The 26891-nt window shown below is 43.5% G+C and overlaps 1 protein-coding gene across 8 annotated transcripts in view; it reads right to left on the bottom strand.

Moving 5' to 3' along the window:
* Positions 1-17478, bottom strand: part of LOC141114251 (beta-1,4 N-acetylgalactosaminyltransferase 2-like) — a 330459-nt gene extending 312981 nt beyond the window's left edge. For 2 of the 8 annotated variants that reach the window (XM_073607828.1, XM_073607829.1), the window contains exon 1: positions 17176-17478. In XM_073607828.1, the coding sequence (XP_073463929.1) occupies positions 17176-17345 (170 nt within the window). In that variant the 5' untranslated portion in view covers positions 17346-17478. Of the gene's footprint in view, positions 1-4708; positions 4785-14509; positions 14585-17175 lie in introns of all 8 variants that reach the window. The other 6 variants (XM_073607831.1, XM_073607835.1, XM_073607832.1 and 3 more) reach the window with 5 other exon arrangements.
* Positions 17479-26891: the final 9413 nt, after the last annotated feature.

The following is a 26891-nucleotide window of genomic DNA, read 5'->3' as shown; positions in this document are numbered from 1 at the left end:
CTCCTCCTCGACGGCTCTCCTCGGTGGGAAGCGTCGGCTCTCCTCGTCAGCAGGAAGTGGTGGCTGCGGGTCCTGTGTCCGCTCGGCTCGTCTTCAGGCTTCCTCCGCCATGTCTCCTCTAAGTGTTGGGCATCCAATAGGATCACCTAATGCTTTGGCCAATTGGGAGACAGGTCTCACTGACTTATCTGAAAAAGCAGTGCAGCGCGAAAAAACATAAAAAACACACAATCCTAAATGAATAAAAAAACACAGGAACGGTCCATGCTCTTCATATAAATTTTCATAGGATGGTCAGCAAAACACCAGCAAGTGTCCAGTAAAATGGTGATAGATGGATATATAAGGTGACTTAAGTGACAACCTCCACCAATGAGAATCCTAGCCCCTCACCTCAAACAATAGACCCCTGAGTATTATCAGTCAGGTCCAAACATCGGTTTCCCTTATAAAGCAATTGGACATTCCTTGGATCAACATCCCCTTTCGGCATTACCTATAAATATTATTTTCGAGTTATATTTTGTGCATGTAGGAATGCATCCAGCCCTCAAGGACCAGGCCTATTTCTGACATTTGTTATTTCCAAGGTAAAATAATTTTTTTTTTGCTAGAAAATTACTTAGAACCCCCACACATTATATATTATTCTTTAGACCCTAGAGAATAAAATGGAGATCATTGCAATATTTACGCAGTGGTCTTACAAATGAAATTTTTTTGGAGAAAATATACGTTTTTGAATAAAAATAAATAAATAAAAACAGTAAAGTGTACCACCCTCTAGTTGGGTAAGTGGTAGAGTGAGGATTTTTCTAGCGGAGTAGGAAAATTTTGCAGGCCTAGCTGGTGGCTAGGCCTGTTTATTTTCATTCTGGGCTAAGAGTGGCTCAAGGCAGGGCTGGGTGACTCACAGGTAGCATCACTGTCACCTTCCTCTTCTTTCTAGAAGGGGCTAGAAAGAGAGGAGAGGAGGAGAGGTGGAGCTGCCTGGGGTATATCATACCTCCCAACAGTCCTGGATTATGCGGGACAGCCCCAGATTCGGATTTATGTCCTGCAGTCCCGCTCAGATGAGCCGTTTCCCAAATTGCCTCCACTGCCACTCACTCTTGTAGAGTGCAGGCAGTTTTCAAAGCTTGTGAGCAGCTCCTAGATTGACCAATCATTAATTAACATTTGCTGGGGCCCCATCCTTCCATCAGTGGGGCCCCAGGAGGCAGTAGCAGAGCGTGAACTCTTTTTTTTTTAATGTAGGGGCGGGGGCAGCCAGTGCCGCATTTGCCGACAGTTAGTTTAAAGTTCCGGCCCCAGCCTGTCTGTCTCTGGTGGAGTTATAAGGAGGGGATGTCTGTCTGTCTCACTCCCTCAGTAAGTGTGGAGGACAAAAGGCGGGGCTGCAGCTGGCGGTGACTGTGAGGGACCATAGCCATCCATCAGAAAGGTAGGTGGAGGGCGTCTCTGACATCTGACAGGTAGGTGATCTTTCTGCTCCCCCTGCACCTACACACTTTATCTTCCCTGCAAGCTCTCCTCTTAGTCCAGCTCATCTGCTTTTCTCCTCTCCTTCCCCACCACTGACAGCTCCAGCTCACTACTCCTCTCCCTGCAATCAGTGATTTAAGTCTCCCAGCTCCGATTCCAGCTCTCATCCCCCCAAGGGCATTTAAGATCCTAATACATATCTCCCCTTCCCTGTTATCAGTCACTCCTGTCCCCACAGGATCCCTGTCTATTTAATTTATATCCCTGGATTACCCCACCCCACCCCACCAGATGTAAAGGGGAACTACCAATGTTAAAGGAGGAATACCAATGTTAAAGGGGGACTCTGATGGGAAGGGGGCTCACCTTTAAGGGCCATTGCAGATGTAAAGGAGGACTCCTGATGTTAAGTATAGGGGGCTCCTCATTTAAAGGGCCACTGCTGATGTGAAGAGAGGACTCCTGCTGTAAAACGGGACTCTGATGTGAAAGGGTGGCTCTTAATGTAAGGGGTCTTCTGATGTATTGGGGGACTACTGATGTGAAGGAGGGGACTCATGGTGTGAAAGAGGGGACTTTAATGTGAAGGGGAGTTTCTGATATAAAGGGTGACTTAGTATACCTCAGCCCGTGACTGTATCTGAGTGTATACATGGCAGGTTTATGTCAGTGAGCCTCTCATTCATAGCATAGAAATGAGGGAGTATTTTGTGGGTACAAGGACTGCGGACTGTGTACAGTATATACCACTGTTAAGCCATATTAAACCCAAAATCAAAAATGTATTATATTGCAGCTTAGTAATCATTAGTTGTTTTTTTTTAGGCTTTTTCACCTGGTGATCTGGTCAGTAACATACCTCCTGTATTAGTGAGAGACAACTCCGGATGAAAGAGAAATGGGGGCACCTTTGAACAGCAGCATTATCTGAAGGGGGGGAGTGTTAGATGGACTAGCAGATTTTAATACACTAACACTTTATAAGCAGTTGCAGCAAACAGATTTTTTGTTTCAGAATAAAGGTGTTACATAAATAAATAAAAGCTGATCATTGTAAGAACCCCTGTCAGTGGTAAATGGTTTGTCTCAACACTCTAACTGCTACATCTGCAGGACAGCTTGTTCTTTTGAAAAACAAAAAACATACTGGCTGGATCACCAGGTGAAAATAGAAGCCTAAAAAAGAAAGAAAAAAAACAAATGTAGCCATCACATCTAAGAACTGGTAAGCTGCAATATAATAAATGTTTGCTTGTGGGTTTACCGCTTTAGACTCTATTTAACCATGTTCCTTTAGGCCACCTCAATATTCAACGTATTTAAGCCACGCCCATTATTGTCACGGTGCAATCCGCATGTCTTTTCCATCCCTTGATGTCCTTCATTCTCAAGTTCCAAAGTTGGGAGGTATGGGTATATTAAGGAGCCTTGACCAATCCCCAACTTGGATTGGCAGCGGGCAGGCCTCCTTAAATACCCAGGGTGAGCCCAGCTGGGGAGGAGTTGTCGGGGAGGAAGAGCTGGAGTGAGAGAGTGTGGAGGCTGTCGGGACCCACGGGTAGCTCCCCAGTCTGGGTGGGGGGTGACCCTGGGTCGGGGCTCGGGTGCATCCAGGAGGAGAGAAGGGATCCTGGAGGAGAGGCACATGAGAGAGCAAGGAGAGGGCAGCGGGAGAGAACACTGCTAAGAGACTCCAGGGAGGACAACTGGATGCAGCCTGGAGGGCTGGTGAGTGAAGCATAGTCAAGATGACTTGGGAGGCACGCCTGAGAGAACTAGGAGATTGCAGTTAGAGATGGGTGCAGAACCAGAAGAGTGAACTGTAAGAAGGGCAGTGGAGAGAGGTCATTGCAGCCAGGCTGACTGTCAGGGCCTGAAGAGAGCTATCCGGGATTGGTAGCTGTACAGAGGACAGTTAGCCCCTGAACTATTTCTACACCGCAGGGGCCCGTGGTCCCTGCCCGCAAAAGGTAGTTCACTGAGGCCTGGCTGAATTGTGTCAGGCCTAACCATGCGGTGCTAGCTGATCTGGAAGAGTAACAGTCTGCGGCAAGGGAAGTGCTGGTGGGGGAACAGTGTGCAGCAAGTGAAGTACTGGAGGAGTAACGGTATGCAGCAAGTTAAGTGCTGGAGGAGTGAAGGATAAGAGGTCTTATGCCCCATACACACGGTCAGATTTTCCGGCGGAAAATGTGTGATAGGACCTTGTTGTCGGAAATTCCGACCGTGTGTAGGCTCCATCACACATTTTCCATCGGATTTTCCGACACACAAAGTTTGAGAGCAGGCTATAAAATTTTCCGACAACAAAATTCGTTGTTGGAATTTCCAATCGTGTGTACACAAATCCAACGCACAAAGTGCCACGCATGCTCAGAATAATTAAAGAGATGAAAGCTATTGGCTACTGCCCCATTTAGAGTCCCGACATACGTGTTTTACGTCACCACGTTCAGAACGATCGGATTTTCCGACAACTTTGTGTGACCGTGTGTATGCAAGACAAGTTTGAGCCAACATCCATCGGAAAAAATCCTAGGATTTTGTTGTCGGAAGGTCCGATCAATGTCCGACCGTGTGTACGGGGCATTAAGCAAGAGTTTGTGCTGGGGAGAAGACTGGAGTGTATATACTGGAATGTATATAGAAGTCCCAAGCAAGTTGCACTAAATGTTCCTGGACATCGCATAATTTCACATTTTCCATCCTAGTTCAAACCCCTCAATAAAAAAAAACAAAAAAAACAAATCTTATGGACTGTTCCATGTCTCTTATTGTCTGAGAGATGGATGCCGGGCTGGGCAGGGTGACAGATGAACCACAACATCCAGCAACCCCTACGGGGGCATGGCTACAAAAGTTAGCCCAATTTTTTTTGTATAATGTGAAAGATGATGTTACACTGAGTAAATAATGCCTAAAAATGTCATGCTTTAAAATTGTGCACACTCGTGGAATGGCGACAAAGTACAGTACTTAAAGCGGAGTTCCACCCAAAAGTGGAACTTCAACTTTAAGCACTCCTCACCCCCAGAAATGCCACATTTGGCATGTAATTTTTTTTTGTTTAGAGTGGGACTTCCTGTCCCACTTCCTTCTTCCTGCTCTTGGCCGCCTAGGCGACTCCTCCTCTCCAGCAAAACAAGAGGAGAAAAGAAAAAAACAGTGCTGTTGAACCAAATTGACGGTGAAAAATGAGTTTTACCACCTTAATATTGCTTACCTAAATATGGTATTGTTGCTGTAGCCAGACCAAATATGCAAAAAAAGATACTACCAGGATCCAAAAGCGGCTAATTCTGCAACAAAAAGTAAGGGTCTAAATTGGTTCTATAAAATTACAAAATGTATTAATCCCAATACGGGCACAAACTACATAAGTTTAAAATGTAAATTTGAATGTTAGTACAGTTTCATGCAACATACTTCACAAGGTTCTCTTCAAAAGGGAAGATCCCCCGAGAAGGATGATCTAGTGCAGGGATATGCAATTAGCAGGCCCCCAGCTGTTGCAGAACTACAATTCCCATGAGGCATAGCAAGACTCTGAGAGCCACAAGCATGATACCCAGAGGCAGTGGCATTATGGGATTTGTAGTTTAACAACATCTGGAGGTCCGCTAATTGCATATCCCTGATCTAGTGGAAACACTCAGGAACAGAAAAAAAAACATATATATAGGACATTACACAAAAAACAATCAACAAACCACAACACAGAAAGTCCGGACACCAGCCAACCATCCAGAATGAAACTGATATGCGAAAATGCCGCTGTGGCATGTGGAAGAAAAACCATGGGAAGGGAATCCCTAATTCCACCAAGGAAAGGGTATGTATTGCAGTTTCATAGTGAATGGCCCCCCTGGGGGAATACTGATTATGGTAATGGAAAGGGGGGAAAAATTGGGACTTTAATTGAGGCACATATGCGGTGTGCCTCCATCCCTATGCTAAGTGCAAAAAGAGAAGGGAAAGTGGGACTTTGATTGAGATAGATGACTTTGTGGAGGCAAAATTGAAATAAATGCAAAATTGTTTTATTGATGACAAACGTTGTAAAGAATATGGCAATAGAGTAACCACATATACATTCAATACAGTAATTAGTATAGACTCCACCCACACATAACATACAAGTGTGGCATGGAAAAAAGTTTTGCATGAGTATGGTATAGTCAAAGCAGTTCAAAGGTACATAACATAGGGTAAATTTATATTATTACATATGACATAAAAACAGCACCAGCGGCAGGAGTATGGGTGTAGCAAGTATAACCAAAATGGATGAATAAATAAATAAATAAATAAATGTCAGAATTATTAATCTGCTGCAGACTGAATTTCAATGTGTCCATTATAGACACAGGTAGCATCACTTGTGCCCGACGCGTTTCGTGTAGAGACACTCCTCAGGGGAAGATGCTAAAATATATCTGCAGAGTGTAAAGAAAAAAGTGGTGACATTAGTCTAATTCTAATTAGTAATGTAGCCATAGGGCAGATTAGCTCGTCCTAAATACTCACATAGGGTCCAAAACGGTAAAATGTTGCGGCAATGTGATCAACGTCCCAATAAAGCCTCCCCCGGGAACTGAGGTAATTGCAGCCGCGCACGGTAGGGCACACGCAACAAAACCTCCCGATGACCCAAGGCACAAACTGCTGGTGCAGGTGAAATATTACGGTGGCCTGAGAGGGCAACCTGAAGTGATGTGAGAAGGTCAAAAAAAAAGAATGTGAAAGTGAGAATGAGTAAAAATGTGAAAAAATGAAAAAAAAAAAAAAAAAAAAAAAATATATATATAATAAAAAAATATTAAAAATTATGAATAAATAAATATAAAGATAAAAAAATGAATAAAAATAGTGAAATAAATGGAATGTGATGTAAAAAAGGGGGGTGTAGGTTGACTAAGTGTATGAACTATGTGAGCATTATTGATGTTGCGTGAAAAGGTGAAAGGTTGGATGGTGAGAGCCAATGTTAAAAAAAAAAAAAAAAAAAAAAACTGATTATGGTAATACCACTGAATCAAAAAAGGAGAGAAGCTCTATTGGTCAGTATAAAAAAATGCAAAGAAAATAACACTGGCTGACTGACGATTTGTCATTAATGCAGAGTTTAGTCAGATAATATATCCTTAGATAGTGGATCAAGACAATCTTAGATAGTAGCCTTCACATTGTTTCCATAGACATAGTGTGGTTCCAGCTGATATGAAATTAATCATTGATGTGGTACCATTCCATAAAAGGATAGTCAAAGTGGTTTTGGTAATAAAGGGTATCCCAGCTGTTTAACAAATGTCTTACACAGGAAATAATGAGGCAATGTTCCATCTCCAGCAATATAAGCAATAACTGAACAGTTACTGTATGAACTGATTGTGGTTTCAAAATGCTGGTTGATCAGTTTTACCCAGTGCTATTATCCCTTTCATGACTAAGGCTATTTTTGAAATTTGGTGTTTACAAGTTAAAATCCGTTTTTTTTGCTAGAAAATTACTTAGAGTTCCCAAACATTATATATATTTTTTTAGCAGAGAATCTAGAGAATAAAATGGAGATTGTTGCAATAGTTTATATCACATGGTATTTGTGCAGCGATGTTTTAAACGCAAATTTTTGGAAAAGGGACATTTTCATGAATTTTAAAAAATCCAAACAGTAAAGTTACCCCAATTTTTTTGTATAGTGTGAAAGATGATGTTATGCCGAGTAAATAGATACCAAACATGTCACCCTTTATAATTGCACGCACTCGTGGAATGGCGACAAACTACGGTACCTATGAATTTCCATAGACAACGCTTTAAATTTTTTTTACGGTTACCAGGTTTACAGAAGAGATCTAGGGCTAGAATTATTGCTCTCGCTCTGACGATCGCGGCGATACTTCACATGTGTGATTTGAACACCGTTTACATATGCGGGCGCGACTTCCGTATGCATTTTCTTCGCTGCGCGAGCTCGCGGGGACGGGGGCACTTTAAGAAAAAAAATTTTTATTTATTTATTTCATTTATTTTTATACTTTATAAATTCTATTTACATTTTTTTTTTTTTTTTTTTTTTTTACTTTTATTGCTGTCACAAGGAATGTAAACATCCCTTGTGACAGTAATAGGTGGTGACAGGTACTCTTTATGGAGGGATCGGGGGTCTAAAAGAAAACGGCGATTCTGAATACTGTATTTTTTTAAAAAACCGGTGCCATTGGCAGCCGAGTAAACGGGAAGTGACGTCATGACGTCGCTTCCGCGTTTACATTGAGAAGGCTGGAACGAAGCCACCCACAGCTTCGTTCCAGCCCGCCCACAGCCGCCGGAGGCAGCTGATTGAACACCGGGCCTCCCGATCGCACGGGAGGCCCGGTAAGAGCGGCGGGAGGCGGAGGGAGGCGGTGGGAGGCGGCGGGAGGGGGGGATGTCCCCTCCCGCTCCTCCAGTATAACAGCCGAGTGGCTTTTAGCTGCATCGGTTGTTATACTCGGGTAGCCGATCGCCCGCTGTAAACAACGGTACCGGGATGATGCCTGCAGCTGCTGGCATCATCCCGGTATAACCCCGGAAAGCCGAGTATGCATATCTGCGTACGGTCGGCAGGAAGGGGTTATACATAGTTCTGGTAGCTTTCTAATTGGGTAATTAGGCAGCTTTTTAATCATATAGTCTTTTCCAGTGATCACTGACCTATGATTCAGGGGAAAGAGGAGGAAGTGCTCCAATACATTACCACACCGTTCAGAGTCATTGTTATTGTGTCCAGTTCGGTCTTTGCACGGGCTGAGGTCCTACTGTGTCGCTGCCTCCATAATGCCTCTCGGGGACACAGCTGTCCTTCAAAACCAGGCGCTGGGTCCTCACAACTTGCGGTGTCGCTCGTGCCATGTGCATTCATGCACACGGTACTCTTTGGGTGGATGTAGAGAAGGCGTCTCCTCCTCTCCCCCTAGGCGGCCTCCCTGCCAGCAATCTTCTGGGACATGTGACAGGTCTCAGAAGATTGCCTGGCCACTAGCAGAGCTCAGCGTGACTCGCGCATGCACAGTGCGCGCTGGCCGTGAAGCCTAAAGCTGTCATGACTGGGTGCACACAGTTGCTATGACGGTGCAGGCGGAGAAGAGGGGGAGAGGAGCGAGGCTTTGGGCGGCCGCATCGCTGGACCATAGGACAGGTGAGTGTCTGTTTATTAAAAGTCAGCAGCTACATTTTTTGTAGCTGCTAAATTTTAATAAACTAAACAATGTGTGGAACTCCGCTTTAAAAATCTCCATAGGTGAAGCTTTAAAAATGTTTACAGGTTACTTGTTTAATGTTACATAGGAGATGTAGTACTAGAATTATTCCTCTCGCTCTAATGTTTACAGCGATACCTCATGTGTGTGGTTTGAACACCGCTTACATATGTCGGCGCGACTTACGTATGAGTTTGATTCTGCGTGCGAGCTGGGAGGGACGGGGCGCTTTAACTACTTTCCGACCAGCTGCTGCAGTTGTACTGTGGCAGGTTGGCACAGCTGTGTGAATTGCCGTCCTTGTACGTCAGCCGTTTTAAAAAGCTATAGGGGGCGCGCACGCCCACGGTGCAACGCTGGAGCCGATGTGCGTGGCCTGCCGGCGCAACGCATTCCAGCCACCCGCAGCCGCTCCTCAGAGAGCCAGAATGGGGATCTGTCAATGTAAACAGACAGATCCCCGTTGTGACAGGGGAGTAGAGAGAGATCTGCTGTTCCTAGTGATCAGGAACAGCGATCTCTCTCCTCCTCCAGTCACTACAGTCACTCCCCCACAGTTAGAAACACCTCCCTTAACCCCTTGATCACCACCTAGTGTTATCCCCTTACCCGCCAGTGGCATTTATACCAAAAAAGTGTCCGATCTGTCCGCCGCAATGTCGCAGTCCCGCTAAAAATCGCAGATAACCGCCATTACTAGTAAAAAAATGAATTAATAATAAAAATGCCATAAATCTATCCCCTATTTTGTAACGCTATAACTTTTGTGAAACCAATCAATTATTGCGATTTTTTTTTACCAAACATATGTAGAAGAATTCATATTGGCCTAAACTGATGAAGAAATTTGTATTTTTTTGGATATTTATTATAGCAAAATAAAAAATATATTGTTTTTTTTTTTTTTCAAAATTGTTGCTCTTTTTGTTTATAGTGCAAAAAACAACTGCAGAGGTGATCAAATACCACCAAAAGAAAGCTCTATTTGTGGGAAAAAAGGACATCAATTTTGTTTGGGTACAATGTGGCACGACCGCGCAATTGTCAGTTAAAACAACGCAGTGCCGTATCGCAATTGTCAGTTAAAACAACGCAGTGCCGTATCGTATGGCCTGGTCATTAAGGGGGCAAATCCTTTCGCTCCTTAAGTGGTTACATTTTTTTTTCTTTTGTATTTTACTTTTTTTTTTTTTTTTTTTTTTTTACACCGTCCCTTTACATTTTTTTTAATTACTTTTATTCCTATTACAAGGAATGTAAACATCCCTTGTAATAAAAATAAGCATGACCGAGCCTCTTTATTGTGAGATCTGGGGTCAAAAAGACATCAGATCTCACATTTACACTTAAAGTGGTGTTCCGGCCGAAATTATATTTTTTAAATAAAAGTACCCCTATAATACACAAGCTTAATGTATTCTAGTAAAGTTAGTCAGTAAACGAAGGTCTGTTTTGTTAGTTTATAGCAGTAGTTTGTTATTTTTTAAAACTCCAGCAGGCCGTGGCCATCTTAAGTGTGGGCATCTGAAGCCAGACTGTATTTCTTCCTGGATCTCATCCTTGCAGATCTCGCACATGCTCAGTGCAGCACAAGCAGTGTAATAGGTTTCAGGTCAGGTTTCCATAGCAACGGCAGTTTCAGAGGAAGTTGCCGCCCCTTCCCAGAAGGCATTGCAAACAGGAAATGATGTGATGGGCCGCGGCCAGGGAGGAGGAAGTGAAAAATGAATACAGCAGATATACAGTAGGTGCTGAGAAAAAAATAAAAAAATATCCAATTTGTTTACAGTGCGCAGTTTAGTGAGAGATGCTGAAGAGTTGTAAAAGTGGGTGGAACTCCACTTTAAAGAGGAGGTCCAGCTGTCGGGTGCAGCCGCTGCCATTCCTGGCAAGAGAACCCAGCAGTGAAGACTTTTGGCTTCACAGCCGGTTCCCTACTGTGCATGTTCCATTCTGCAGTAGGATGTTAGTAATGAGAAACTCACACAATGTCACTGAACCGCTCAGAAAGTTTAGTAGAGTAAATAATGGAACACAATGAACAGTATGAATAAACACAAACAATAATTGACAGTTGGTATCACTTAATTCAAGAATGAGAAACTGTTAACCTTATAGTCACTTCTGAGAGTATATGTAAACAGGTGTACAGTGGCATAAGTATTTAATATATGTTTCAAAGATATTGAACACCTTCCCACTGAGGCCTCAGCACACACACACCAAATTGCAATATAATATTACTTACAATCAAGAATACAGTGTAATGTCTAACGTACTCAATGGCTCCCCCTAGGCTGTAATTCAGAGTTCAACCTATAAGTATAGCAACAATACCCGACAAAAGGATGATGGTAAAAGTTCTTTTAACTCCGGATATCTTCAGCTAGCCTGATGTTTAAACTGCAGTATTTGCAATCCACAAAGCAAAGAAGAAGAAATGACTGTAGAATAAATGATATGCTGATAACTGCTTAAACTGAAGAAATATAGCACTTGTAGATTCCTCCTTGTATGTGAGTGTAATACAGTACTGACCTTACAGCGCAAGGAAAAATACAAGGCCACAAAGTTCAGCTGTATGATGCTTGTGAGGAAGTAAATTCACCTCCGTGGAACTACAAGTCTCACCAGCAGTCTGTAAAAGAACTCACTCAGCAATACTGTACTCTATACTGGAATGGGCAGGTGCCCTCTCACAACAATAGACTCAAAGCCTGTGAGGCTCCACCCGGATTCCCCTCCTGATGTCTCCGTCTGGTGAAGAATGGCGCCGCCGTGCTGTGCTGCAACTCTGGATTGGCTGAAGTGCAGGGCTTCCAGTGATTCTGAAGCGCAGTCCAGTCCGCTTGCTAGGACGGCAAAGATGCACTCTGAGATCCCTCAGAGGCAAGCAATCCGGCTCCACACTGTATAGGCCGCAGTCTCTCACTCCTGGTCACACACAGACCTCCTGCTGGCAGGTGTTGAATGTCGTCCAGAAAGGCTGAAAGTAGGCTGCTCTGGTTCATTTATTACTGCTCCCAGCAGGCAGCGCTGCACGCTTTGCATTGTTTGTATTGTAGTTCAGAGCTGATTCAGCTAACAGAGTCACTTCCTCCTCCAAACTACATCTCCCACAATACTTTGCTGCGTTCTTTCTCAAGGATAAAAAGAACATCCTAACAGAACCCAGCAGACACTAGAGGGAGCCAAACTCATTTGAAATAACAACTGTAATAACTATAGTAGCAACCCTTGGCTACAGACATATATACACAGTGGGTGGTCCGGAAGTGGTTAAAACAATCTACTCGGCTGGCCAGAACCAGTTCTTAAAGGATTCCATTATACATTTTCACAGCTTGTATTGTCCCTTTTTGTAAGAGAAGGTTAAATTGCTTTTCCTCCAGGTGTAAAGAGTGTCCCTTGTCCTCTGTAATGACCTGAAAGCTGGAGAAGGAGCCTGGTGTTTTTGAGCTTTGGACAACCACGGCTCTATTAGAGCCATTAGTTAGAAATTTTAGCTTGATAGACGAGTGAGGTCTTGCAATAGGAGTAGCTTTGGATCCGACTGAGACTCCAAGTCGCGTGACATGTGAAATCCCATGTTAGCCAATGAGAGCTGTCTTAACTACTTACAGACCTCCCGCAGTCCTTATACATCGGCTGTTTGACATTGAATACTATCTTTTGAAACAGCGGACGGCCTGCTTTCAGATAAAAGGGGTCTCTGCATCGGATTCACCGCAAGATCAATTTATCGGTGGCAGGAGAGGTGCCCGGTGGTCTCTGCCACTTACCGGAGCCGTCGGTAGCAGTGGAGACGATCGGGTCCTTTCCCCTCAAAGCCATGAAGTCGAGTGAGGGAAAGATGGCCCCCCACTCGCCTCCATACTATTGGATGATGATAGCAATGTCAAACGTCACTTCCGCCCAAAGTCTTACAGGAGAAAGAAAAGAAAGAAAAATTACTTTTTTTTTTTTTTAATGTTTTTAAGTGTAAATGTGAGTTCTGGGGTCTTTTTGACCCCAGATCTCACAATAAAGCGGAGTTCCACCCATATAAAAATCAGCAGTTATAAAAAGTGTAGCTGCTGACTTTTAATAATCAGACACTCACCTGTCCCATGGTCCAGAGATGCAGGCGAATGAAGCCCCGCTCCTCTCCCCCTCCTCTCCGCGGCAACGGCATTCAAACTGTGGGCACCCGGCTGTGGCTTCACAGCGGGGCATGCACTGCGCATGCGCGAGCCGCACTGAGCACTGTGATTGGCTGGGCAATCTTCTGGCCCGGGACCTGTGACGTGTCCCAGAAGATTGCACGGAGGGAGGGGGTAGAGGTGATCTTCCTTCCGGCACCCCGGAGCCCCGGGAGGAAGTGGGAGCTAGATGCCTCTAAAAAGAGGGTATCTGCTCCCCCCAAAAAAAAATCACATGCCAAATGTGGCATGTCAAGGGGTCACTTAAAGCGAAAGTCCCATTTTTGGGTGGATCTCCGCTTTAAAGAGGTCCTGTCATGCTTTTTTTCTATTACGAGGGATGTTTACATTCCTTGTAATAGGAATAAAAGTAACCAGATTTTTTTTTAAAAAAAAGATGTGTAAAAATAAAAAGTGAAATAAATTAAAAAAAATAAAAAATGTAAAGTACCCTGTGCCACCAAGCTTGCGCTCAGAAGCGAACACATACATAAGGCCCTCATATAAAAACAGTGTCCAAGCCACACATGTGAGGTATCGTTGCGATCATTAGAGCAGAAGCAATAATTCTAGCTCAAGACATCATCTGTAACTCAAAACCGGTAACCTGTAGAAATTTTTAAACGTCGCCATAGAGATTTTTAGGGGTCAAAGTTTGTTGCCATACCACGAGCGGGCGCAATTTTGAAGAATGACATGTCAGGTATCAATTTACTCGGCGTAACATTATCTTTCACAATATAGCGAGAACATTGGGCTAACTTTACTGTTGTCTTCTTTTTTAATTAAAAAAGTGTATTTTTTCCAAAAGAATTGTGCTTGTATGACCGCTGCGCAAATACTACGGTAGTAATACTGCAGCGACCGTCATTTTATTGTCTAGGGTGTCTGAAAAAAAAATATAATGTTTGGGGGTTCTAAGTAATTTTCTAGCAAAAAAACACTTACCTGTCCAGATATCCCGCAATGTCAGCACCCTTAGCCAATTCGTCAATTGGCTCCGGGTGCAAGTGCCAGCATCTTCACTAAGGGAAACAGAAAGTGAAGCCTTGGGGCTTCATAGCTTATTTCCTACTGCGCATGCAGAAGGCAGTGGGAGGGGAGGGGCCTGAAATTTCATAGCTTGCCGTGCGGCGATCTTACCCGGAAATGGAAGCAGGTACCTGGTTTTGACAGGTATCTGCTCCCCCTTCACCTCCAAAAAGTGCCAAATGTGGCGGGGGGTGAACAAATGAAGCTTCCCCTTTGCAGAAGCTTTCACATTGCAGGAAGATTTGTGAAAAATGTGTCACCGACCCTAAACCCTAAATAATATACATACAGTATCTTACCACATAACTAAAGCAGTAAATATTGATTATAAATAATTCATGAATCCAATCAAGTGCATTATTAGCGAACTACAGCGACATATGAAAATATTATTTTTTTTTAAAACATTATTGAATGAATCAAAATCATATGTTTAACAAAAAAGAGACAGTCCCAGTACTCCTCTTCAAGAACTGATTGTCCAAATCCCACATGCACAAATCCACATCCGTGACTGGAACAATTTCACCAATTCATGGAAACCCACCACCTTCTGAAATGAACACTTACCAGAAATAAAATAAAAAGACACCTTTGGTTTATGCCTGGGTTAACCACTCAACTCATATGGATATATCTGAAGGTCTGAAAGTACAAATACCCCCCAAATGACCCCTTTTTAGAAAGTAGACATTCCAAGGTATTAAGTAGCATGGTGAATTTTTTTAAGTTGTAATTTTTTCCCACAATTCTTTACAAAATGAATATTTTATTTATTTATTATTATTTTTTTTTTTTTTTTTACAAAATTGTCATTTTATCAGGTTATTTCTCACATACAGCATATGCATACAACAAATTACACCCCAAAATACATTCTGCTACTCTTCCCAAGTATGGCGTTACCACATGTGTGAGACTTTTACACAGCCTGGCCACATACAAAGGACCAACATTGAAATAGCACCTTCAGGCGTTCTATGAGCATAAATGACACATCTCATTTCTCAACCACCTATTACACTTTTGAAGGCCCTGGAGCACCAGGACAATGGAATTGCCCACAAAATGACCCCATTTTGGAAAACAAACAGCCCAACGTATAACCTATGAGTCTTTTAAAATAAGTCTTTTTTTCCAGAAGTTGTCAATTTATAAGATATTTCTAACACATAGCATGTATATAGCAAAAATGACACCCCAAAATACATTCTGCTACTCTTCCAGAGTATGGCGATACTACATGTGTGAGACTTTTACACAGCCTAGCCAGAGGCCCAACATTGAAGTAGTACCTTCAGGCGTTCTAGGAGCATAAATTACACATCTCATTTCATTCCTACCTATCACACTTTTGAAGGTTCTTGAGCACCGGGACAGAGGAATTACCCACAAAATGACCCCATTTTGGAAAGCAAACACCCCAACGTATATTCTATGAGGAATGGGCTGGAGACAGGTACTCGGGTACTCTGATGGGCTGGTGACAGGTAGTCGGTTACTCTGATGGGCTGGTGATAGGTACTCGGGTACTCTGATGGGCTGGTGACAGGTACTCGAGTACTCTGATGGCCTGGTGACAGGTACTCGGGTACACTGATGGGCTACAGATAGGTAATCGGGTAATCTGATGGGCTCCCTCCCCATCTCCCTCTCTCTCCCTCCCTCCTCTCCCCCTCTCTCTCTCTCCCTCCCCCCTCTCTCCCTCCTCTCCCCCTCTATCTCTCTCCCAATTCCCCTCTCTCTCCTATCTCTCTCTCCCTCCTCGCTCTCTCACTCTCCCCATCTCTCTCTCACCCTCCCAATCTCTCTCTCTCCCTCCTCTCGCCCTTTCTCTCCCCCTCCCTCTCCCTCCCCTCTCTCTCTCTCTCCTCTCTCTCTCTTTCTTTTGCTCTCTACCCCTCTCTCTCCCTCCCCCCTCTCGCTCTCTCTTGCTTTCTCTCACGCCCCCTCACTTCCACCCTCTCTCTCTCTTCCCCCTTTCTCTTTCTCTCGCTCTGCCCTCTCTCTTTTTTGCTTGATCCCCCTTCTCTCTCTCTTTCCCCCCTCTCTCTCTCTTTCCTCCCTCTCTCTTTCCCCTCTCTCTCTCCCTCTCTCTTGCCCCTCTCTCTTTCTCTCACTTCCCCCTTCTCTCTCTCTCTTTCCCCCTCTCTCTTGCTTCCCCCTCTCTCTCTCTCTTTCTCCCCCCTCTCTCTCACTCCTCTCCACCCTCTATCCCCCTCTCTATCCCCCCCTTTAAAAAAATACAATTAAAAAAATACCTAGGTCAAGATCAGTGCCAAGGTTAGGGCTCATGCACACTGCATCTAAAGAAGCTCAAAGAAGCGGCTCCTACAGTCTTTTGAGCTTTCATTTTTTTTATTCTATGGAAAATTCCCTCCATGTTAACCAATGTGTCCAAGCACACTATGGCTTTTTCGGGGGTTTACAGGCATATGCTCTTACAGGCAGAACCCCCCCCCACACACACACACACACACACACACACACACACACACACACACCAAACTCACATTTTTAAGAGGAGCTTTCGAGCAGAAAGGATGCCTAAATGCCCAAAAACGTGCACAAAAGCATGATAAAGCTCAAAAAAGCTCAAAGAAGTTTGAAAATGCACAAAAAAAAAAAAAGAAAAGATAAAATGATCCGAGGAGAGGGAATGTGAAAAAAAAAAAACGCTTAAGCTCAAAAAAGCTCAATAGAAACGTGCAAAAGAGCACAAAAAAGCACAAGCTTGTTCATCTAATGGTGCAACACCTCTTTTGTGCCTTTATTCCTGTATAATAATCACAGTCTCTCCCATCATAACCAGTCAGATTTGCATACGTTGTTTTCCCTAGTGCCAGGCGGGCAATCTATTACTTTGACATTGCTTTTAAATTTTATTAAATATACCACACTATGAGACTTTCTCTCTTGTCTCCCATGGAGTCAATTTTTACAATCAACCTGGATGCACAAAGTATTTGTGATGATATGTATGGTTTTACTAAACACATGTCAAAGTTGCAAAATTGTACTTACACATTTAAATTTGTTTTACCCTTAGGCGCCAACTGTCAAAGTCTATTGGCAAGATGAAGCAAATTATTAAATAGCGATGTGCTCTGAATGACCTAAACAAATTATATAGTACTGTTTTTTTAGATTCATTTGATAATATTATAGCTTAATGAACTATTGAAAATGGAGGTTCTCCCATCTCTATGAATTGGTTTTGCTATAGAATCACTTACCTGATTATCTCCTGAATAGATTCTGACTTTGTTCCTGTTTCTGATAATGTTTTCAATGTCACTTGAAAAGCATGTTGGTTATAGTCTGTATATAGGAAATTTCCAATGCACCACAGTGTCATTATAAATTCCAATAGAAGAATCCATTGTAAAAAGGATAAAACCTGCATAATTTTCCAAAAAGATCTTGATTGTTCATAAACAGAGAGATGCAGATGCTGATCGTAGAGCAACGTGTAGCTATAAAGAAACAGGTGTCTTCATGCTCAATCGCCAGCTACAGTAAATGATGTTATCATCGTCACGCCTCAGGCATATTAAGCGTAATGCCCACAGTGCTTTGGCGTTCTTCTGTATATCAAGTTTATTTTTGTCAGAATGGAATGCACAGAGCAATACAATGGAAGTCTGGATTTGCCTAACAGGTTCACTTAAAATTGACCTGAGCTCAGAGCAGTGGCGGCTGGTGCTCATTTTTCCAGGGGGGGGGGGGCTGTGGCGATGTGGAAACACTGTGGTTGGTTGCCTGGCTGACTGGCTGGGCCCCCCCCCCCAGTCAGCCAGGCAGCCAACCACAGTGTTTCCGCATCCCCCCAGTCAGCCATGCAACCAACCACAGTGTTTCCGCATCGCTACATTGTGAACCGAGCCTTAGGACTCCCAATCAGAAAGCGCGTTCTGAGACCCAATTGGCTGGGAGGAGAAAGAGGAAGACATTAACGAATATTAATTTACTAATGTCAAACAACTGGGTGGGCTCCGGGCAAAGTGATTTGTGCCCCAAGCCCAGCCTCCGGCTCTAATCATGTGCTTCGAAAAAAAAAAAACATTGGAATTCATGCATTCGGCGCCCTGCATGAAGATTAGGGGCCGAGTGCATGGATTAGGGGGGCGGCGCCCTTGGCTCAGAGTAAAGATTTTCTATGTCTTAGGGAAAATCTAGAAGTGTCATTTGTGCCTAATCAGTATCATAAAGACTTATCTTGAATTCCTCCAGAATAATTGGTAGTGCTAATCTTTTGTGTTTTATGCCGTGTACACACAACTGGACTTTTCGACTGAACTGGTCCGACGGAACGAATCCAATTCGATCGTGTGTGGGCTTTATCGGACCTTTTCTGTCGAAAAATCTATTGGACTTTAGAAATAGAACATGTTTCAAATCTTCCCGACGGTCTTGAGTCCGATCGAAAAATCCGTTCACCTGTATCCTAGTCCGACGGACAAAAAGGACGCAAGCTATTGGCTACTGGCTATGAACTTCCTTATTCTAGTCCGGTCGTACGTCATCACGTTCAAAACGATCGGACTTTGGCGTGATCGTGTGTAGGCAAGTTCGTTTCGTCGGAACTCCGTCGAAAAGTCCTTCGGAGTTCAGTCCGACGAAAAGTCCGGTTGTGTGTACACGGCATTACACTGCATCCTATAGAACTCCTAGAAACTCCTGTTTATTATTTATTATAGGTACTTATATGAAGCCATCAATTTACGCAACACTTTACATAGTACAGTACATTCACAATGGTCTCTGCCCTCAAGGAGCTTACAATCTAATGTCCCTAAGCCCTGGTTCACATCGGTGCGATTTGACATGTCAAATCGCATACCAAATCGGCAGCAATGGCACTGTCCCAATCCATGGGGCACCGCACCGATTTACAAAAGTAGTTTCTGTATTACTTTTGCCAATTTCGGGGTGCGATTTCCATTGACATCTGTGCAGAAACCCGCACAGATGTCTCTGAAATCGTCCCCGAAATCGGGACTGACATGCGGGAATAAAATTGTGCGAGTTCAGCTGAACCTGCACGATTTCATTCCCGCACTCAGTGTGAACCTAGGCTAAAGCTGGGTACACAGTACAGTTTTCTTTTCGTGCACAAAAAAATCTGACAGCTCACTTGGGAGTCGCTGGACTAACCATGCAGGGTTAGTCCAGCGATCTCCCCCTCTGAGTTGTTGTGTTCTGACAGGGGGGACGCGGGGGGACGCACCCCCCCCACCAGAACACTCTGATCAACGCTCTCTGGCATTGGCTGAGAGCTCTGATTGGGAGTAGGTCAGCTGATGGTTTTCCAGCATGCACGTCCAACAGAAGCCAGGCTTCTAGAGAAAAAAAAAGGAGGGTTTGGGACTTTGTATTAGGCACAGGACAAAGATCAGGTGCCTCCATCCCTAGTTGCTGCATGGGTAAGGAGAGGATTTGGGACTTTGAATGAAGCATGCAACCCAAAAAGCGACATGGCCAAATTGTGTCTGGTGAATGTGTAAATTGTTATATACAAACACCCTAGGTCATAGCATAATACAAACCAAAATTAGATTCATAGGTAAAATTTATTTTGTGTATATAACACACAGTAATATAGTAGCAAAATTGCATGTTTGTTCAAATTATTAACATTATAAAAAACCAGACACTTGGATTCATGTTCATACACTATATAACCAAACCATAATACTTTGGGTACAATCCAATAAAACGTGATCAATAAAATTGTTGGTAACACTGATGAGCTGTAAATACATTTAAACACATAGCATTGGCATCTATATAGCTTGATGCGTTTCATGGATAACTTCCAATCTTCAGGAGCAGATGTGGGATGGTGTGTCTATAAGATATAAAATTAATGGGTCTATCCACAAGAGAGGAAGGGGAGAAAAAACGTGGAAAAATACGTCACCCACCAGTACTTACGGATTGACTATGGGTCTGAATGATAGCATCGAGAGCTGAAGGTTGGCTGAGAGGGTCATCGGTACAGGGAGGTGAGGTGGTACACCTCATGGCATGAAGATGGAAACCAACAGGAAGCATTTATACCTGGGGAGTGATCCCCCATAGAAATACAAAGGTGATGTGTAAGGTGACGCCAACGATAATCATAAGTAAATCTGTATTCTGTATCGATAAACTTGGTACATTCAGCCTGCCCATACAAAGTTCAGATCTTGGGAGGTCCCTGCTGACCCAGCCGAGATTCGAATCATATATGGCTGGCCTTAGAACACAGTTCTCATCCAGTTCCCCTTCCCCTCCCCTCTCTCACCCAACAAAAAGAGAAAAAAAACCCCAACAAAAATTAGATTTAAATTTCATTGTACTTCTCCCCTTGACATACACCTATACTATCTAACACCCCTTCAAAAATCCTCCTTTCTTCTTCTCACTCTTTCTATCCACCCAACCCCACATATGTTTCTGTTTTTTAAAACTTAAACCAACATTCCCACATCTTTGAGAACATTTCCATTGAATCCTCACTTAGGTGGTATAGCTCTTCCATGGTACAGATATATTCCACACTCCTTAGCCAATCACCCATTCATGGAATCTCTTGCAAACCTCAGAACTTTGGCATAAGTCCTTTGGCTGCATTCAATAAATGGGGAATACATGATTTCCTTTACTGTCCTATTGAACTCGGTGTACCCTGGAGCAAACACATGCATGGTTCCCTAGGTATTTCAGTGCCAGAAAGTTCTTGTACCATCCTAGCTATCCCCTTCCAGAATTCTTGTATTTTTATACCCTCCAACCAAATGTGAAACATAGTCCTGCTTTCATTACACCCCTGCCATAATGGTGACTTTCCCACTTGATATTTATGCTCTCTGACTGGGATAATATACCATCTTGCCAAGCGCTTAAAATTAATCTCTACAGTATGTGTATCTATTGAGGAACCATGGGCCAGCCTTTTTTTCTGTTGCTGGCTCAAGGCCCCCTCAATTTCTCTATCCCATTTTTCAATATATGGAGATGTTTATGGCTCTGCCTCAGCAATAAATATCTTTTAAATCTGGGAAATTTAGCGCATCAGGGCAACCTGTAAACTGAGCAACTTCTCAAAAGGAAGTAAATTCTCAATTTCTTATATCGGTTGAATATTGCCTCATATTTCAGAGCCTTCATTCATCTAATGGTGCAACTACCCTTTTGTGCCTTAATTCCTGTATACTGCTCACAGTCTCTCCCATCATTATATTGAATTGTGTCCCATATCTTAAATATTTATTATTATACAGGATTTATATGGGAGAGGAGGATTTGTCACTTCCGGGTCCTGATTTGTCACCCCACACCAGACTTTAACCCTATGAGCGGGGCGCGGAATACACGCTACCACGTTAGGAACCAGCCAGATCCGCACACGCTGTTTTCCCTAGTGCCAGGCAGGCAACCTACTTTTTCATTGCTTTTAAATTTTATTAAATGTACCACACTGAGACTTTGTCTCTCGTCTCCCATGGAGTCAATTTTTATGCGCTAGCTTCATCCGGAGGGTCCATTGGAGCGGAGTGGTGTTGGCAGTGGGAATCAATTTGTTTTTCCAAATGCACAATTTGACCTACCTTAAAAAGTGGTCAACACCTGTGGTGAGTTGCCACCTTTCCATTGAGCACCTGTAGTGGAAGAACTAGAAGCTTCATTTAAAAGCATTTTTTGGTGTATCACTAATGGACTTTTTAGCTTGCTATATGTTCAACAATATATGCGTTTTTTTTGCAGTGATATATGTTTATGATTTTGGTTCATCTTACATACTCCATATTAACTTGTGTATACTTAGTGCCACCTTTTATATATTTTTTCCAACTTTTTTGTGACTGGTTCACCTTCAAGGGGCAGCTTCATTTGCATATTCCTCATTCATAGGGCACCAGTTCTAGGTATCCAATCACTTTACAGGATTATATATAGTGCCAACAGTTTGTGCAGCGCTTTACAAAGTTAGGGCAAACAATACAGTTACAATACAATTCTATACAGGACAAATCAGAGGGCCCTGCTCATTAGAGCTTACAAGTTAGAGTAAGAGAACAGGAGGTCTTGGGAGGTACGAAGAGGACAATTTAGTTGGTTTTTTGAGGCTAGGTTAGTGATATAGCTGAGGGCTGAATTGTGGATGGCTTTGTAAGTTATTGTTAGCATTTTGAATTAAATTTGTTGGGTGAGTGGCAGCCAGTGGAGGGACTGGCAGAGAGGGGTAGCAGACACTGAGCGGTGTGTAAGGTGGATGAGTCTGGCAGCAGCATTTGTGATGGACTGTGTAGGGGATAACCTATTTAAAGGCAAGCCAATGAGCAGGGAGTTGCAGTAGTCCAGGCAAGAGATAACCAGGGAATGAATTAGGAGATTTGTGGTTTCGTTGGTTAAGATGGGAGGTATTTTGGAGATGTTGCGGAGGTTGAGGCAGCAAGTTTTGGAAAGTGATTTGATGTGGGGCTGAAAAGAGAGTTAAAAATCCAGGATAACACCTAGGACCCTGGCATGCAGGGATGGGTTGATGGTTGTGCCATTGGTCTTGACTGAGAAGTCAGGGGAAGGGGCCCTTGGGGGAGGAAATATTATGAGCTCGGTTTTGAACAGGTTGCGTTTGAGAAAGTGGTGTGACATCCAGGCTGATATGTCTGTGGAGAACATATAAAGAAAAATACTGAAGTAAAAAGCTGACTTGCAGAGAGTAAGGCACAAATTACCTCACCATATCAAGCATGAAATAACAGCATTATTAATGGGTTTACATAAAAAATGCCAAAAAATGACAATTCCACTGTGTTTCGGAGTAGTCTTGACTCCTTCCTCAGGGAAAGTCATTTTTGCAATCAATGTAAGTATAATCTGTAAAGTAAAAAGCAAATTACAAACATATTCCTCATATTATGCAGCTAGCGGCTGCCTAAATGGCAGACAGCGGGACAGTGGATATAATACTCACAGTGCCTTGAATCCATAGTTCGACATTGGTCAGCATTAGGGATGGGCTTTATGTTCGAGTCAAACATGAGTTTGACTCAAACTTTGGCTGTTCGCCCGTTCCCCGAAAAGCGAACAATTTGGGTTGTTCGCAGCAAATTCAAAAGCCGCGGAACACCCTTTAAAAGTTTATGGGAGAAATCAAAAGTGCTAATTTTAAAGGTTAATATGCAAGTTATTGTCATAAAAAGTGTTTGGGGACCTGGGTTCTGCCCCAGGGGACATGTATCAATGCAAAAAAAAGTTTTAAAAAGGACGTTTTTTCGGGAGCAGTGATTTTAATAATGCTTAAAGTTAAACAATAAAAGTGAAATATTCCTTTAAAATTTTGTGCCTGGGGTGTGTCTATAGTATGCCTGTAAAGTGACGCATGTTTCTTGTGCTTAGAACAATCTGACAGCAAAATGACATTTCTAAAGGAAAAAAACTTCTTGCGGCTATAATGAATTGTTTGTCCGACAATACACATAAAAGTTCATTGATAAAAACGGCATGGGATTCCCCCACAGGGGTACCCCGAACCAAAATTAAAAAAAAAAAAAATGCGTGGGGGTCCCCCTCAAAATCCATACCAGACCCTTCATGTCTTTTTTTAATATTTTTGTATTTTTGTCACTTTTTTTGTGAAATAGTAGGGGTAAATTTGTATCCCCATTACCAATTAAACACTTTTTAAGACAATGCCATGCATATAAGCCTTTAAAATTAGCACTTTTGATTTTTCATGTTCGTGTCCCATAGACTTTAACGGTGTTCGAACAAATTTTTTGCCTGTTCGCATGTTCTGGTGCGAACCGAACGGGGGGGGGGGGGGGATTGTTCAACCCATCCCTAGTCAACATATAAAAACACAGGTGATGAAAGAGAACCACCATACATTACACAAAAATGGACACTGAAGTAATAGAGTGTGAAGGAAAAGGAGGATCTCTAGAGATCAGGTAAGGGGCCAAGGTGGTACACACTGGGATCAAGTGGCGTGACTGGAGGGAGAGAGTGAAAAAAATAGACAAAAATATGTACTAAATACGAATTACAAATATAAAGTGGAGTGGGACATTTATTAGTCCTCTCCAGCTTATAAATTGTTAGTAAGCCGAATCACAGACAGCTAGAGCATGCAGCAAGGTCCCTAGTAGACATAAAGAGGTATAATGAAAGTATATATGTCAGAAACCATGAACCAGACTGAGACAGAAGTACAGTAAAATCACACTTGTTTATTAATGAAAATAAAAAGGTAAATAGGAGTAAGCGTAGTCAAAACATAGCCAGAGTCCAGTAACCTGATCGGGGTAATCAGCCAAGCCAGAGTTCAGTAACCAGATTGGGTATTTAGCCAGGCCAGAAGTCAGGGATCCAAGTAGAGGAACAGCAAGCAGGATAAGGAGCCAGAAGGGATGTCAGCAAAGCCAGTCTTTAAACAGAAACACAGGAGATGGTTTCCTGTGATGTGACCAAGGTGAAGGCAGGAATGAAGTAAGCTGGAGATCTTTAAGTAGGTGGGACTGACAAGCAGATCCAGAACAGCTGGTTAACTGTGGAGAGAGATGAGAGCTGGCAATTAGCTGACAGCTGAGCGGCCAGCTCAGAGAAGGAAGGGCTGAGCCAGCCCTGACAATATATAAATCAGTCTATATATCATGATCTTTCAACAACATTATGCAGCAGATGCCAATACATAGTGTGTAGCCACCTACCTAGAGAATATGAATTCCAGGTATGCGCCTAGGCACACAGCAGACAGTGTATAGAATAACCTGGTAAGTTCACAATGCCACAGAGGAAATAGACCTCAAGGGGACTGAAAACTGGAACATACAGGATAATAAGTCAGTATAGCTCACTATGTACTAGTATATGCCATATGTGTGGTAAAGACATACTCAAAAGAGCATCAAGACAGAGCATACCTGAATGCATCTGTTTGCAAAGTCAGCGTCACATTGTATGAAGGGATTGATGACCACAATTGAAGGCACCTTCTCCCCTCTTCTCCCTGATCCCAACCTGCAACTACTCGTTACTGACCTTTTGTCATGAGAGGGTTTACCCGTTGGTGGCGCTATCTGTCTCTTGGATCGCAGTACCAGTGTCCATCAGCAGGTGTCTTCCAACACCTAGGACCTGCAGTAAGAGGTCTCTCCTGCTGGTGGCACTGTTGCATCCTTGGGCCGTAGTACCGGTGTCAACCAGCGGGTGCACTCTGGCAGTGTGGAGCAAACAGCACACACTGCGCTCAGCTGTGACATGAGGTCAATTACCACAGCCTTATAAATACCCGGCAAGCCCTCATAGGCTTGCCTTGGTATCTTTCTCCCTGTGCCTTGACCTTGCTGCCTTATTCTGATTGTGAACCTGTTCTGTCCTGCTCTGCTCTGATCCGATCCCTATCCCAGGCTCATCCTGCTCGTGTCCCTCCTGATTCCCTTGGATCCCTACCCTGCAGCTTTACCATCCATCCTCTCCCCTTCCTGCTGGTCCTTACCCATCTGCTGACCTCCTGTGTATGACCTTGGCCTGGCTTTGTTTAGGGTTACGGTATCTCCATTTACTTATATATATTGTTGTTTGTAGTGGGTTTGTTGTGTTGGTTTTGCACTGTTTATATTCCTTTTACTTTTCACTTGTTTAATAAACACCATTATTTCACTTACATGTGTTTCTGGTCTCCTCTGTGCAGTCCACACAGTCTGGTCAATTAGATTCTCTGACAGTATACCAAGGCCATCCCTGACCAGACGTGGCTGCATTGAGGAAACCATCCTGGTTTATCGGGTCTGCTAATATGGATTTCGATGAAATCCTTTATTATTCTCTGCTAGCAGAAGAGGATGGTGAATATTGTCGCCAGATTTTAAAAGGGTGGACTAGTGACAGGCTGTTGGAAACTATCCGATCAGCTCATTCCCTAGTGGATCAGGGGTATATGTCTTTTGAAGATGTTCAGTCCCTGATCCAGTTATGTGCAAAACCAGCCCTGTCATGCATTCCCGAGGGAAGTGATGATTTTTCGTCCCCCTTCAATTATGGCCAAGTTGAATCCCTGGTTTGGTTATTAGAGGATGACCCAGCCTATTTTATGGAACATTATTCCTCCTGTTCACAGCAAGTATTGTCTAATTGCATCCAGTCGGTGCAATCCTTGATTAGTCAGGCGGTGTGTGAATCAGCGTTTGTTCAACCTGTGCTGCAGGTGTGGTCAGATCTCCTGTCTTTAGCTAAGCCACAATATTCCAGCCCTGCCATTAATCATCTGTCTCCCCAAAAATGTATCTCCCCGTCGCCTATGGCAACCTCAGCTACAGTCCAGTTTACTCAACCCCCTACCAAATACTACTACCCAGTCTCCAAGTGTAGCACCTACCCCGCCTTCAATCCACCTGTCTCTTCTCCTCCACCTGTAACAGTCCCACAAAACCCCTCTCTAGCTACAGTTCCTTGGTCTTCCTTCGATCCAGCTACTTTCTTTTCTTTCAGCCCTGCACCTACATACAAGACTGCACGGGCTAAACCAAAAAAGAAACAAAAATTCTTTCCTACCCACACGATCCTGCCAGTAACCCAACTTGCTTCCACACCAACTAACCCACCTGATTCTGTCAAACCTCTGCCTGCTACCCAGCCTGACAGTCCAGTGCCTACTACCGAGCCTGATGCGCCAGTGTCTTCTACTCAACCTGTTGTGCCAATGCCTGTGCCCGCTGTCCAGTTTGATGTCCCTGCCTTCCAGTCTGGTGTACCCACCTTCCAGTCTGATGCACCCGCTTTCCAGTCTAATGCACCTGCAATCCAGTGTGATATGCCTGCCTTCCAGTCGGATGTCTTGAAGCTTGCCTTCCAGCCTGAAGTCCCGGTGCCCGCTTTTCAGTCTGTGCCCGCTCCCCAGTCTGATGTCTTCATGCCTGCCTCCCAGCCTGATGTCCCGAAGCTTGCTTTTCAGCCTGATGTC

Source organism: Aquarana catesbeiana, linkage group LG12 (assembly GCF_042186555.1).
Source record: "Aquarana catesbeiana isolate 2022-GZ linkage group LG12, ASM4218655v1, whole genome shotgun sequence".
NCBI classification, from domain to species: Eukaryota; Metazoa; Chordata; class Amphibia; order Anura; family Ranidae; genus Aquarana; species Aquarana catesbeiana.
The sequence above is the reverse complement of the archived record's forward strand: the minus strand, read 5'-3'. Positions and strand labels throughout refer to the sequence as shown.